Source organism: Schistocerca cancellata, chromosome 1 (genome assembly GCF_023864275.1).
Source record: "Schistocerca cancellata isolate TAMUIC-IGC-003103 chromosome 1, iqSchCanc2.1, whole genome shotgun sequence".
Classification (NCBI taxonomy): Eukaryota; Metazoa; Arthropoda; class Insecta; order Orthoptera; family Acrididae; genus Schistocerca; species Schistocerca cancellata.
Genome location: NC_064626.1, coordinates 437,175,519 through 437,191,037, shown reverse-complemented (window position 1 = coordinate 437,191,037; position 15,519 = coordinate 437,175,519). Strand labels below are relative to the sequence as shown.

The 15,519-nt window shown below is 46.8% G+C and overlaps 1 protein-coding gene across 1 annotated transcript in view; it reads left to right on the top strand.

The window, feature by feature from the left end:
* The window catches only part of LOC126181558 (uncharacterized), a 187,814-nt gene that overhangs the window by 139,076 nt on the left and 33,219 nt on the right, over positions 1-15,519 (top strand). The window contains exon 6 of the mRNA XM_049924784.1: positions 8,917-9,992. Within this exon, the coding sequence (XP_049780741.1) occupies positions 8,917-9,992 (1,076 nt within the window). The remainder of the gene's footprint in view (positions 1-8,916; positions 9,993-15,519) is intronic.

The following is a 15,519-nucleotide window of genomic DNA, read 5'->3' as shown; positions in this document are numbered from 1 at the left end:
CTACACGAAGTAAGCAGCCCAGTGTTGCCGAATATGAATCGATAACAAACGAGTTATGTTAGTAGAGAGGTGGTGGGTGAACTGTTGGATGACAGCGCCCGCGAGCAAGCGGTGTGGGCACTCAGGGGCGACCGCGCCCACAACACTGTAAGAGCTATACCTGCTCTACACAGTTTGCATACTGTTCTTCAGACTTCCAAGTGTGGTACGATATAAGACGTACCTGATATTTCTACAGAAAGCAGTAGAGACAGTCTTAGAGTCACTACACATTAGTGAAGAAAATGGTTTCAACACTAAGGAGCTGTTTCCATACCAGAACATATGGCCGAAACATGTAACTTAAGGTGCAAATAACTTCGTAATTTAGTCTGACTAAAACAAACAAATATGGTGCAGGATGTTTTGCTAGAACTCACCTCACGATTACGTCCCACAAAGGTTGGATGAGATTCATGTCGACCGACCTGGATGGCTAAATCATTCGCTAGGATTGTTAAGAATTTTCTTCAAACCAGTCTCAAGTAATTGAGCCCCAGTGACATGGCGCAATGTCAAAATTCCTTTGTTGTTTGTGAACATGAAATCCACGAATGACTGCAAATGGTCTCCAAGTAGCCGAAAATAATCGTTTCCATTCAATGACCGTTTCAGTTGGACTAGAAGACCCAGTTCACCGCACATAGCTGCAGCCCGTACCATTAAGAGCCAATACCAGCTTGGACAGTGTCCTTTTGACAACTTGGATCCATGGCTCCATGGGGGCAGCACCAAACTCATACCTTACCATCAGCTCTTACCAAATGGTATCGAGACTCATCTGACCAGGCAATGGTTTTTCAATCGTCCAGGATCCAGTCGATATGGTCACGAGCCCAGGAGAGGCGCTACAGGCGATGACGTTCTGTTAGCAAAGACACTCGCGTCGGTCGTCTGCTTCCTTAGCCCATTAACGCCAAATTTCGCTGCACTGTCCTGATGGATACGTAAGTTGTACATTGGTTATCTGACGCCGTGTTGCTTGTCTGTTAGCACTGTCAACTATATGCAAACGCCGCTGCTGTCGGTCGTTAAGTGATGGCCGTCGTCCACTGCGTTGTCCGTTGTGAGAGATAATGCTTGAAATTTCGTCTTCTCGGCACCCTCTTGACACTGTGAATCTCGAAATATTGGTTACCCTAAAGATTCCGGAAGTGGAATGTTCCATACATCTAGCTCCAGTTACCATCCCGTGCATCCATTATCACGTCTGAGAAAAGTACAGTGACAGTTCCGCCAATGCACTACCCTTTTGTATCTTGTGTAAATGTTATCACTAAATGTGTATTTGTCACGCGTGAAAGTTTCATTGCAGGTGATTAATTATCACACGCCGACTACGACCTGGTCACCTCGCTCTTTAGCTCTTGTACTCGAGCCACGACCTACTTGCTACCCTACTCCCGAGAAGCTGCCAAGGCCACAAGTAACGAGCGAGCTTGATAGGCATGCTGACTACCTCTACCGCGTAAAATGTTACAGGCAATTTCTTTGCTCTGCGTTGAGACACATGGTCGGTAACACTGAGGTATCTGCCATGTGTTCGTCACATGGCGGCTGGCCCTACGCGCGAGAAGCTGCGCCCCTTGTTGACTGGCTGCACTTGACTCCAGCTCGTTGGCCCCGTGTTAGGGCAGAGCACACCGTGGAGCCATTTGCTACGCACGTCTTCCATTACGGCGGTATGTGCGCACATTCTGCTCCTCCGGATGCCCCTGTCGGCCGCAAGAGGTGTGGCGAGGCATTACTGGCGGCGCGGCGCGGGCCCTGCAGGTGCAGCGCGGCCGGGGTGAATAATGCACCGCGCCCGCTGCAGAGTGGCGCGTGCAATATGCATGCGGCCCGCGCCGGAGGCCTTTACGCGGGTATCGACCCCCTGCTGCTTCCGCCTCCGCCGCCGCCTCCAGAAGCCACCGGCGCCGCGAGCCGCCGCCGCCGCCGCCGCTGCCGCCTTCCGAATGCTGATGGCGTCCGCTGAGCGGGCTGCCGGCCCGCAAGGGGCGCTAGCGAGCCGTGCCGTCGTTTGCTCAGTGGCGCGCCGGTGCAGTAGAGGCACACCGTAGTATCGCTAGCTAGAGCGGTCAGCGGAGAAATGAAAGGGCGAACAGAGGCTGCCCTTTGAGACTTACGTCAAAGGATAGGTGAAAGCTCACTAGGTACTTGTCCAACACGAAAGGACAAGCCCCAGGGTGTAAGGTGTGGACGTGATGGAGGGTTGGGGAGGGGATGTATAAATGTATTTAGATTCTGACTTGCGCAGGGAAATGACTCGACATTCTATTATCACTAAAACTGCAAGTATTGTCAATTGTACACTCTACTTATTGACTGTGAAATGAAATGTAGTAACCATAGAAAGAAAACCCTTGTGACACATAGTCAATTAATATTGTTTTCAGCATGTACAATAGCAAAGCAGTTTAATTAACATTGACCTAACCGCAACACAGCGTCAAATGATTGATCATTAGAGGGTTGTCAGTGCTTGTACAATTCTTGAGCGTATGGATCATAGAAAAGGCGGGAGACGCAAAGGAAACGTAAATACAGTCTACTCCAATAAAATTATAAACAGCCGACTAGTTGCAATGAATAAAGAAATTCTTTACCTAGGTTTCGGCAAATATAAATTTGTCTTCTTCAGAAGGTAGCAATTTTACATTAGTAAGGCCTAATGTACCATCGCCATGTTTACCATTGTCGGAATAGATCTATGTGTCAAAAATAAAATATAGCCCTAGAATTAGGGTTTGTCACGTAAATATAAAATAGCTGATGGATCTTGCAGAGACAATAAAGACAAGGGCACTTACAAGCCTCCAGGGAGATCGGTCTGCCCTCGTTCAATTAGGAGAGACAGGTGGTGAGCCCAACTACACTTGATCCATCGGAACCCAACCAGCGGACAGCCACGGACCGACCGACACAACAACTTGCTTGCCATCAATCAGTACATGAGAACTCAAACACAAAAGGTTAAGAACGTGATAATCGACAATGATGTATGTATTAGCTGTCAAAACCTTGGGTACTTGAAAGCACTACTCAACATTGAAGTCCTGGGTCGCTGAGCCACGAAGCTCGTAGCGATCGGACAGCTCCACACACGTTGCGACACTGCGCAGGGCCCGGCAGCGGACCCAGCCGACCGCGCCCGCATGGAGATATCCTCCCTGGTCCGCACCAACCGACCGACTCCTCTCAGAATGCAGACAACATCTCAAATAGTCAGCAGTGGAAATAAGACCAACTACACACACAACCTGAAAAACACTTGTACGAAGACCTGAACGATACTCAACAGTCACTAAGCACGCACAAAGACAAATCGGGAGTCGATGCCTGCGCACACACGCGCACACACACACACACACACACACACACACACACACACACACACACACACACACACACACAGCCGACTCATGAACGATCGGCGAGCCAAAACGTCATCCGGCAGGACGACCGACCGACGATCCACCAAGACCGTGGCGCTGCTCAAGTGACGCGTGGCAGTATTGGTCGGGCGAGCCATGTCGACGCAGGCCTCTCTGCTGCTCCAACCCGACTGCACTCGTGCCGCATTGCAACTCCCGACTGGCACGTCCGGACTGCGCTCCAGACGCGTTCCAACTGACTGGCAGCCCGAACTCTTCACCCACACTGCCTTACGACAGACAAGGGTCGGGAGGTAATAGTAGTCAAGCAAAGATACTACGAGAGGGGATATAGCGATACGCGTTGCTAGCGCATCTCACTATCAGGGAAGGCAGCAACTCAGTGACAGTAGTAATTTAAATTAACGCAGTAAGATGGAAGTACGTTAAAAACTGGGTGTAAAATACATTATGGCGGGTACACGAGCCACGCACGGCTCATAGTCTTCTCGCCTGACTAGAGAGGGCGGTAAGAAGCAAATAGTGTCAATATAGATTGCTCTCAGTGCAGGGACCCAATTTACTAACACCCTTACGAGCTTTTATTTGTTTACTGTTTGACCTGCTTCGTCTTCCTGACCCAGGAACCCGCTGTGACACCTACCCATCCTACGGGCTATAGCCTTCGTCCTCATATTCTCTGCTTAGAGCAGGGCTCCAGCACCACGCCCACCCTCCTGATCAACTTTCAATCTTTCCTCCTCCAGCCATCAGCTATACATCTTACTTCCCAGCTCAGAATCATCCCCCCACTCTCAGACATAGCATTAAATTTTTCTGTACTACCCCTCATCCCTCCTCCATCTTCCTTCCTTCCTATTGAATAAAATGTCTACTCGGAGCTGACACAGAAACGCTTGTCGGGTGTGTCATCATCACACTCATCTTCATCAACAAAGCAAAAGCCGCAATTTGTTCATAGTAAATCACCAAGAGGAATTCATAATTACAAATAACTTAGCCTTTGGCTGCAAAGATAGTTTTCAGTTTATTTAATGAACAGTCGATTAGAGGACTGTCAGTACCATCTTTAGGTGCATGTGTTCACATATTAAGATTTTCCAAAATTTACATTACATCAGTTCATATTCAACATACAACATTACTCGAAAAGTAAATGTTACAAACTGTCAATCCTAAAGGTCGTAAGATAAGATGAGATTAGAAGACTTGTGTTTAAGCGAGATTTTGTATGAAATTACAGTCACTCATATCAAGATCAAATATTAAGCTAATAATATTTCCTTTCATAAGTGTATTAATGTCATTATATATTGTGCGCAATCAATTTACATTTTTCAAACAATTCATGGGAATTCATCCAGGTAATATTTACAGCGACCGCCGATATTTCGGTTGGAGTACACCCCGCCATTTTCAAGACACAAACTGCAACGGACAGGCGATGTACAAACAAAATTGAAAGCCTCGATTCTTGGAGTAAATCAGGAAAGATAACATACATAGACACTGAACACTAGTGACAGCAAAGGTGAACAAGTCAGAGGTTACAGACAGTGAAGGACTACGAACTAGCAGATGAGCTAATATTGACTCTGTTCCTCTTTCTTTTGACAAGATAGAGAGCAGGATTCCAAGCAGAATTTAAACAAAAACCTCCATCCCTGTTGACAAGGTTGCTCCCTAATTTAATCTCAAAATCTTCCTTAATAACACTGTCCCAATAGCTGGACGTGCATGCCAATATCACGGTATTGTTATATAACATAGGGTGACCAACATCCAAACAATGTTCGGCAATAGCAGATCTACTTGGCTGCTGTAATTGTGTGTGCCGTTTGTGCAGTACATCGGTCCTCCACGGACCTGATAGTCTGACCAATGTATGCCATGCCACAGCTACAAGGAATGCGATATACACCTGCCTTACACAGACCAATATTATCCTTCACAAAACTCAAAAGCACTCTAATTTTAGATGGAGGTCGGAAAACACATTTCACATCGATCTTGTTGGACGTGCTTCCTGCGTAAGGTAGAAAGGCAGCGGACTTTGGTGTTGACTCAGTATTATCATCAATCACCCGATGCACAGTTGGTCGATAGCGCAACGCACGCTCAATCTGTCTTTCACTGTAACCATTCTGACGAAATGTAGCTTCAAGGTGGGCCAGCTCAGCTGGTAAAGTCTCAGTGTCGGAAACGACATGTGCCCTGTGTACTAAGGTACGTAGAACCCCTTCACGCTGAATGGGATGGTGACAACTATCAACCTATAAATACAAGTCAGTGTGAGTAAGTTTCAGGTAAACTGCATGTCCCAACGATCCATCAACCTGCCTCCTAAGAAAACTTCAAGAAAGGTACGGCAACCATCCTCTTCCACCTGCATTGTAAAACGAATTTCGGGGTGGATCGAGTTCAGATGTTCTAAAAAGGCATTTAAATTCTCCCTACCATGAGGCCAAACAACAAAATTGTCATCAACATATCTAAAGAAACAGGCGGGTTTCAAAGGAGCCGACGCCAATCTACGTTCTCGAAGTCTTCCATAAACAAATTTTCAATCAGAGGAGACAACGGGCTACCCATCCCAACTCCATCTGTCTGCTCGTAATACTAGTCATTGAATAAAAAGTAATTGGATGTTAATACGTGTGGAAAAAGGTTAGTTAACTCAACACCAAACCTAGCCTCAATTAACCACAACGAATCAGACAGAGGAACACGAGAGAAGAGAGAGACACATCAAAACTTACGAAAATATCAGAGTCATTCAACCGCATTCCCTCCAAACGACGTAAGAAATCCGCTGAGTTCCTGATATGAAGTTCACGCCGACCAACTTGTGGGCTTAAAAGAGAAGCAAGATGCTTGGCTACACGATGTGTCGGAGCGCCGATGTTGCTCCCTACAGGACGGAAAGGAACGCCTTCCTTGCGTACTTCGGAAGGCCGTATAACTTAGGGAGAACAGCACTATAGGTCTTAAGACTCTTGATAGTGTCCTGCAACCAACCACTTTTCATCAGGAGGCTGTTGGTCTATCTCTCAACACTTTCCGTGGGGTCAGCATTGATCCTGCGTCACGCTGAGTCAGCTGATAAACATTGCATCTTTCGTACATAATCCGGTTTGTTTAAAAGAACGGTAGCATTCCCCCTACCCGCAGGTAAAATAACAATGCCAGGATCAACTTTGAGAGAGCGTGAAGCAGCCCTCTCTGCTGCTGTTACACTACTCTTGCGTGGTTGAGCCCTAGCCAGCACACGACGAGCATCCCTCCTAACCTCCTCTGCAGCGTCAGGAGGTAGTTTGCACACTAACTGTTCAATTGAACTAATAAAATCAACTACCATCAAACTCTTCGGTGTGGGTGCAAAATTTAAACCCTTCCCTAGTACGGATAAGGTTGCGTATTCAAAAGATTTCTCTGTGAGATTAATCACAGAACGTCGAGATATAAAATCAGACGCCGAACGATGGAAACGTTCAAACTTTGCCAAATGCTGAGTAGAAACAGAACTGTATTCCCAGTTAGCTTGAGCCCAAGAGGCACCGTAGTTACGCGACTGAGACATGCAGTCTCTCAGTTTCACTCGCATCTCCGCCCTAAAGCATTCAGATTCCCTGCTTTCAAATTTTCCTTAGTTTCCTTAAACCGCGTTCTAGTCAGTCTTATCGGATTAAACCGTTTCCTGATTCTTCTCCTACGTCCCATTTGCTTTCCGTGATGGTACTGCAGGCTTTCGTGAAGTCTGTTAATGGGTAATATACATCCTTACCACAAATCTACGTCACACATTACTTTGAGTATGAATATGTGGCCTGTGTGATTGTAGAATTTCCTGGCATATAACGATATTGAAAAGTTCTCGGGTATGCAGCCAGGTGTCGTCGTCCAAGTGGTGCGATATTTCGGGGAAAGGATTTGTTCCCGTGTAAAGTCGTTTCCAGTGACCACCAGGACCACTTGAAGATGGGAATAAGTCAGCTCCATGATATGTGGCACAATTCGGACACCACCCAGCTGAATACTTGAGAACATTTTAGAACACTTGTTCATGATGAAAACGTCCTCTACAGTTATAAAAGTATTCGTTGACTAAAGCCTCTACACAACCACGTTTTAGGAGCTCAGATCCATCTTCAAGTACATCTATGAATAGTCGCACGAAGCGTGTACGTGAAAGCTAACTTAGGAGCCACCAAATCTGCCATACATAACGCATCAGATTGAATACCCCAAATGCGCCAGCTCTTGCTTAATTATGGTGACTTAGGTCAGTTAAGGTTAAAAGGTGGCTTTCGCGCGGGCGCGTTTGGGTACTCAGTCTGATGAGCCATGTACAGCAGATGTGGTGGGTTGTAAATTACCTTTGACATGTACCCTTCGCCCTACTATTTATACGTAGACCTGAAGATGGAGCTGAGTACCTAAAACCGAGCGAGGCGGTGCAGTGGTTAGCACACTGGCCTCGCATTCCGCGGGACGAGGTTCAAACCCACATCTGGCCGTACTGACTTAGTTTTTCCGTGATTTCACTAAACCGCTTCAGCAAATGCCGGGATGGTTCCTTTGCAAGGGCAAGGCCGACATCCTTCCCCACACTTCCCTAATCAGATGGGACCGATGACCTCGCTGTTTGGTCCCCTCCCCCCCGATCAACCAACCAGTCCCGAAACCTGGTAGCATAACGATATTAGTCTATATAAAATTTTACAACTGTAGCGGATGTTTTCATCATGAACATTGCATACTCCAGTTGTGGATGTCACAGCAGAAAAAAAAATGTTCAGTAATGTTTAGCTGGCGTTGATTTGATTTCTGAAATCTTGATTTTGCCGACCGGTGTGGCCGTGCGGTTCTAGGCGCTTCGGTCTGTAACCGCGTGAGCGCTACGGTCGGCAATTTAATCTATATAAAATTTTACAACTGTAGCGGATGTTTTCATCATGAATATTGCATACTCCAGTTGTGGATGTCACAGCAGAAAAAAAAATGTTCAGTAATGTTTAGCTGGCGTTGATTTGATTTCTGAAATCTTGATTTTGCCGACCGGTGTGGCCGTGCGGTTCTAGGCGCTTCGGTCTGTAACCGCGTGAGCGCTACGGTCGGCAATTTAATCTATATAAAATTTTACAACTGTAGCGGATGTTTTCATCATGAATATTGCATACTCCAGTTGTGGATGTCACAGCAGAAAAAAATATGTTCAGTAATGTTTAGCTGGCGTTGATTTGATTTCTGAAACCTTGATTTTGCCGACCGGTGTGGCCGTGCGGCTCTAGGCGCTTCAGTCTGGAACCGCGTGAGCGCTACGGTCGCAGGTTCGAACTCTGCCTCGGGCATGGATGTGTGTGATGTCCTTAGGTTAGTTACGTTTAAGTAGTTCTAAGTTCTAGGGGATTGATGACCACAGATGTTAAGTCGATAGTGCTCAGAGCCATTTGAACCAAATCTGGATTTTGCTACTCAGGTGGTGCTGGTGGATGCCCGGTCGCACAGTTACGTGCGCGACCACGCCCACTGCGAGTTCCTGCTGACGAGCTTCGACGCGCCGTGGGGCGAGGTGGAGAGCCCGCAGCACTCGCTGCCGCCCAACACGACGTGCCGCTACCACTTCCAGGGCCGGCGCCACGAGACGGTGTGGTTGTCGTTCCTCAAGTTCCACCGCGCCGACTGGGACACGGGGGCGGCGGTGGCGGGCTGCGTGCGCCTGTGGGACGGCCGGCTCGACCCGGTGACCAACAGCAGCGGCGGGGGCGGCGCGGGGGCGGTGCAGCTGCTGGGCGAGTTCTGCAAGGAGGAGGCGCCGCGCCTCTGCGACCACAGCCTGCTCAGCAACAGCACGCGCCACACGCGGCCCTGCGCGCTGCCCGAGAGCTACGTGTCGTCGGGCCCGGAGCTGACGCTCGACACGTTCCAGGCGAGCGCGCTCTTCCCGCTGTCGTTCCTGCTGCGCTACGAGTTCGTCGACACGTCGCTGGAGGGCGCGCCCGCCGCCGGCGCCGAGGCCGGCCCCTGCGACCGCGTCTTCCGCTCGTCGCCGCTGTCGCCGCGCTCCGGCCGCTTCCAGTCGCCTCGCAGCGTCTTCCTGTACGGCCGCGGCGGCGCGCACAACCTCAGCTGCGTGCTGCGCTTCGAGGCGGCGCCGGGCGAGCGCGTGCGCCTCACGCTGGCGCGCGCCAGGTTCGGCGAGCGCGCCTGCCACTCGCGCCGCGACCCGCGCACCGGCCGCTGGCGCTGCGCCAGGCCGGCTCCGGCCGGAGGCCGCGCGGCCCGCGCCGCCGCTGCCGCCGTCGCCGAGCTCTGGGTGTCCGAGTACCCGTGGCCCGGCGTCCAGCTGCCCAGGGACTGCATCTGCTCCAGGCTGTCGGAGCCGCTGCCGATGCAGACGCTCTCCTCATCCGTCGTGGAGGTCAATTTCACGGTCACCTTCATGAACATCACACAAGACTTTAGCGACTTTAACTTCGAAGGCGAATACCAGTTCGTGTCGGCTGCCGAAGTAGGAGATGGCTTGTCGTGCCTTGCGACAAGAGACGATAGGAGGTAATGTGCATCACCAATACTTTACATAAATGTATGTACCTGACTGATATGCATCACTAAAATCTCTTTCGAAGAACTTTCCGAACGCGTCTGAGAGACGAAAGATATACAAGGTCGTTGATATACAGAAAGCAAATATTTATTATTTATTAGGCCATGGCTATGGAACGACTCCTTGCCTTGTCAGTAGACTGCTGTGAACTCGGACCACAAACATTCACTTTGTACCCTTGTTGTGGTCCCACCTAGACACAGCTCCGAGGAAAGTTAATATGGGGCTTCAGAGGGTGCTGGACCGGGTTGAAATAACATTGTTCAAATCAACGCCTATGAGCCCAGTCCCTGGGAAGACCCTCCGAGGCTCCACCACCTCGCCACCACCCCACTGTTTCTATATGATCATCATCACTGAAGTCCTTACAACAATGATTTCTGAATACATCGTGGGAGTGATCAGTGATCAATTTGTTACAAATATTTACTATCAAAAACAGTCTTCATCACAATTTATTTATTACGGTGACCGGTTTCGACCACTACTGTGGTTATCTTCAGACCAATAAGTAAGAACCTCCTTCTGGTGGTAAATCACTACTCAATCCTACAACGGCTAGTAATTTACCACCAGAAGGAAGTTCTTACTCATTGGTCTGAAGATGACCACAGTAGTGGTCGAAAACGGTCACCGTATTAAATAAATTGTTGTCAAGACTGTTTTTGATAGTAAATATTTCCTTACACAAAGAGGCTACGTCTTTGTCACCTTTTTGACCCAAGTACTTGGTTTAAAACAGCTCGTGACTTGTATTCCGCAGCTAGTATCTTCAGCACCTACACCACACTTACGACTGTTATCTAGCAGGTGAATCCCCTGCCTAATTTTTCTAACAAACTCTTTCTACTTTGGATGTCTGCTGTATGTTGCCTCTTCTACAACTACTGGAAACTCTTCTGGAATCTCTTCTCCACATCACTCCGATAGTTGACTAAACGTATTATAGGTATTCGAAAAGAAACAATTGGAGCACTTTCTCTTCCTAAAGACCCGACTGCCAACTACCAGTTCCAACTTCTCCAAAAACGGTTCAAATGGCTCTGAGCACTATGGGACTTAACATTTGAGGTCATCAGTCCCCTAGACTTAGAACTACTTAATCCTAACTAACCTAAGAATATCACACACATCCATGCCCTAGGCAGGATTCGAACCTGCAACCGTAGCAACAGCGCGGTTCTTCCCACTTATCCCCCTCTAGCTTTGTAGCTGATACCTTGGCCATAGAGAGCAGTTTATGGCATCACTAACTTAAGAAAATAGAATTTCACTACAAGGAACTTTATAGCACTAAGTGAAGTAACAGCTACCGCTCACGCAAAGAAGCTTTACAACTGGGGAATGGGCATTAGGATTTACATCAAATTTGGCTGTAGTACAAGAAACCAATTAGTAACTGATCTGAGGGATCTTAAGCTGATATCTGAAGACGCCTTCGCCGACAGGCAGATTATCAGGTTTATTTACACTGTGAGCTTTACATCGCAATTACCGATCAATAAACTGGGTTCGTGATAACTTCACGGCAAACCGCCTAGACCATACACAATGCTACAAACGGCCCAACCAAAATTATACTAAATATCACCTCTGGAGGGTGTTGCTTAGATTGACTGAAGTGAGTTTTAGAAGAAATGAGTTGCATTAAATCTTAAGGGGAATTAATTATAAATGTAAAGGATTCAGTATCGGTACCATATACAATTGATATATCGCACACCTAAGTGAGGCAAACGCCTAGTTTCTGTGGTTACAGGTAAGCACACAATGACAGTAACTAACCAAATATACAGAAGGTATCAGCAAGGTCTGGAAGCCACCAAAAAAAAAAAAAAAAAAAAATCACACAGTCGACCAGTTCCGAAAACAGGTAACAACAAGCAATATCAGAATCAGCTGGCAAGCTGTGGTGCCAAAATACATACGTCTGGACCACATTTATTAGGAATTTACGGTACAAAATGATTTGATGCGTGCCACAAGAGCAACCAAAGCATATGGTGAGGCCCTTTTTCAGGGTTCGCGTCAGAATTAAATAAGTAAGGCATTAAGTTATGGCAAACTATCCTGTAAAAACACACACACACACACACACACACACACACACACAAACGCGCGCACGCGTGTAAACAGAATTCTAAAATAAATGTGAGACCCTACTGAACTAAAGAAGGCTGGCGTGCATTCAATAGGAAATACGCCAGACAATGAGCTTACAGTTAAATTTCCTGAAAAATTTGACAGGAAGTGCAGGTTTACGTACAAAAACTACCAAGCCACATTATCTCGTAGGCAATAAATATAAAAAATTGACGATCTCTTAGAAGACGAACAGTTTGGCTTTAGGAAAGGTAAAGGCACCTGAGAGACTGTTCTGACGTTGCGTTGGTAATGGAAGTATACTGAAGAGAAATCAAGAGACATTCATAGGATCTACCGACCTGGAAAAAGCGTTAGACAGTTTCAAATGGTGCAAGATGTTCAAAATCCTGAGAGAAACACGGTAACCTGTAAGAAAATACAATAACTGGAAGAACCAAGAAGAAGCAATATAAGTGGAAACCAAGAACGAAGTGCACGGATTATAAAGTGTGTTAGACAGGAATGTAGCCTTTCGCCCCTACTGTTCGATCTATATGTCGAAGGAGCATTGACGGAAATCAAAGAAAGGCTTAGGAGTGGGGTTAAAATCCAAGGTGAAAGGATATGAATGATATCATTCACTGACAACATTACTATCCTAAGTGAAGGTCAAGAAGAATTACTATACCTGTTCAATGGAATGAACGTCTAATGAGCACAGGATATGGACTGAAAATTAATTGAAGAGAAGCACAAGTAATGAGAAGAAGCAGAAATAAGAACAGCGAGAAACTTGATATCGTAATTGGTGATCTCGAAGGAGATGAAGTTATTGAATTCTACTACCTAGGGAGCATAATATCCCATGACGGACGGAACCAGGAGCACGTAAAAAGCAGACTACCACTGGCGAAAAGGGGATTCCTGGGTATGACAAGCCTGCTAGTATTAAACATAGGTCTTAACTTGAGCAAGAAATTTCTGAGAATGTGTACTTGGAGCACAGCATTGCATGGCAGTGAGGCGTGGACTGTGGTAAAACCAGAGAAGAATAAAATCGAACTTTTGAGATGTGATGTTACAGAAGAATGTAGAAAATTAGATGGACTGGTGGTAAGGAATGAAGACGTTCTCCGCAGAATGGATGAGGAAAGGAATATATAAAAATCACTGACAAGAAGAAGGGACAGAATGATACAACATTTGTTAAGACGTCAAGAAATATCTTCCACGATACCAGAGGGAGCTGTAGAGGGTAGCATTTGTAGAGGAAGACCAAGGTTGGAATACGTCCAGTGAATAACTGAGAACGAAGGTTGCAAGTGCTACTCTGAAATGGAACGGTTGACACAGGAGAGGAATTCGTGGCGGGCAATATCAAATCAGTCACAAGACTGATGACTCAAAAACAAATCCACAGATCTCGCAGAAAACCAGTTAAACAAAGTCTGTTATAGAAATACGAATGAGCACCTTAGCTCGCAACGTAAAATCCGAGGAACGACTGCAAAAACCATCTCGACCCGAAAGGAACCAGGGTACAGTGCGTCTCACATAAGTTAACAACAGAACTGCTGTCTGTTGCAAAAGGCCTCTCCATGTAATCTACAGTGTAGGCACGAAACAGTTCCTGAGCAAGATCGCATCCTACAACGGCAGCGTAGCTGACAATCTCCGTCCGGCGTGATGGCATCAATAACATCCCACAGGTGAGGCAGTCCCCTCAAAGGTATGTTCAGCCCAACAGAGCGCTCACATGTCATAGATAAAACCGCATCTACAACTTTCCACTCCGCTGACAGCAAGTCACTTGCCGAGCAGGCACCTCTGTCATGGTCCGCCACTGTTCAGCCCCCCCCCCCCCCCCTCTTGCGGGCAGCCATCCTCCAGTATCCCAGCAACGGGGCAGAGACATACACAGGAGAGATACAATCAACTACTGAGCGCAACAGGTGGACACACTAACCTATGACAAGTTACACACATTCAACGCGTGCCTAAAGTTTACTATGTCTGTAAAGGAATAGTATGAAATAATAGGTAATTTAACAAGCAAAAAATTACACACCCACCCACCCACCCACCCACCCACACACACACACACACACACACACACACACACACACACACACACATATATATATATATATATATATATATATATATATTTGTTGTGTGTGTGGGTGGGTGGATGGGTGGGTGTGTTTGTGTGTGTATGTGTGTGTGTGTGTGTGTTGAACCAGACTGAAAAATTTCGAAGCTTCTTCACGGATATTTACTTAGTATTTGGGTTCAAGGGGCCTGCAGTCTCTTGCGTATTAGTAATTTAATTATGACTTACTAAGTTTCACCCCCCATGAACCATGGACCTTGACGTTGGTGGGGAGGCTTGCGTGCCTCAGCGATACAGATACCCGTACCGCAGGTGCAACCATAACGGAGGGGTATCTGTTGAGAGGCCAGACAAACGTGTGGTTCCTAGAGAGGGGCAGCAGCCTTTTCAGTAGTGCAGGGGCAACAGTCTGAATGATTGACTGATCTGGGCCTGCAACACTAACCAAAACGGCCTTGCTGTGCTGGTACTGCGAACGGCTGAAAGCAAGGGGAAACTACAGCCGTAATTCTTCCCGAGGGCATGCAACTTTACTGTATGATTAAATGATGATTGCGTCCTCTTGGGTAAAATATTCCGGAGGTAAAATAGTCCCCCATTGGGATCTACGGGCGGGGACTGCTCAGGAGGACGCCGTTACCAGGAGAAAGAAAACTGGTGTTCTATGGATAGGAGCGTAGAATGTCAGATCCCTTAATCGGACAGGTAGGTTAGAAAATAAAAAGGAAATGAATAGGTTAAAGTTGGATGTAGTGAGAATTAGTGAAGTTCGGGGGCAGGAGGAACAAGACTTCTGGTCAGGTGAATACAGGGCTATAAATACAAAATAAAATAGAGGTAATGCAGGAGTAGGCTTAATAATGGATAAAAAATAGGAATGTGGGTAAGCTGCTACAAACAGCATAGTGAAAGCATTATTGTAGCCAAGACAGATACGAAGCCCACGCCTACCACAGTAGTACAAGTTTATATGCCAACTACCTCCGCAGATGACGAAGAGATTGATAAAATGTATGATGAGATAAATGAAATTATTCACATAGTGAAGGGAGAAGAAAATTTAATAGTCATGGATGACTCGAATTCGGTAGTAGGAAAAGGAAGAGAAGGAGACGTAGTAGGTGAATATGGAATGGTGGTAAGGAATGAAAGAGGAAGCCACCTGGCAGAATTATGCACAGAGCATAACTTAATCATAGCTAACACTTCGTTCAAGTATCGTGAAAGAAGGTTGTATACATGGAAGAGCCCTGGAGATACTAGAAGGTTCCAGGTAC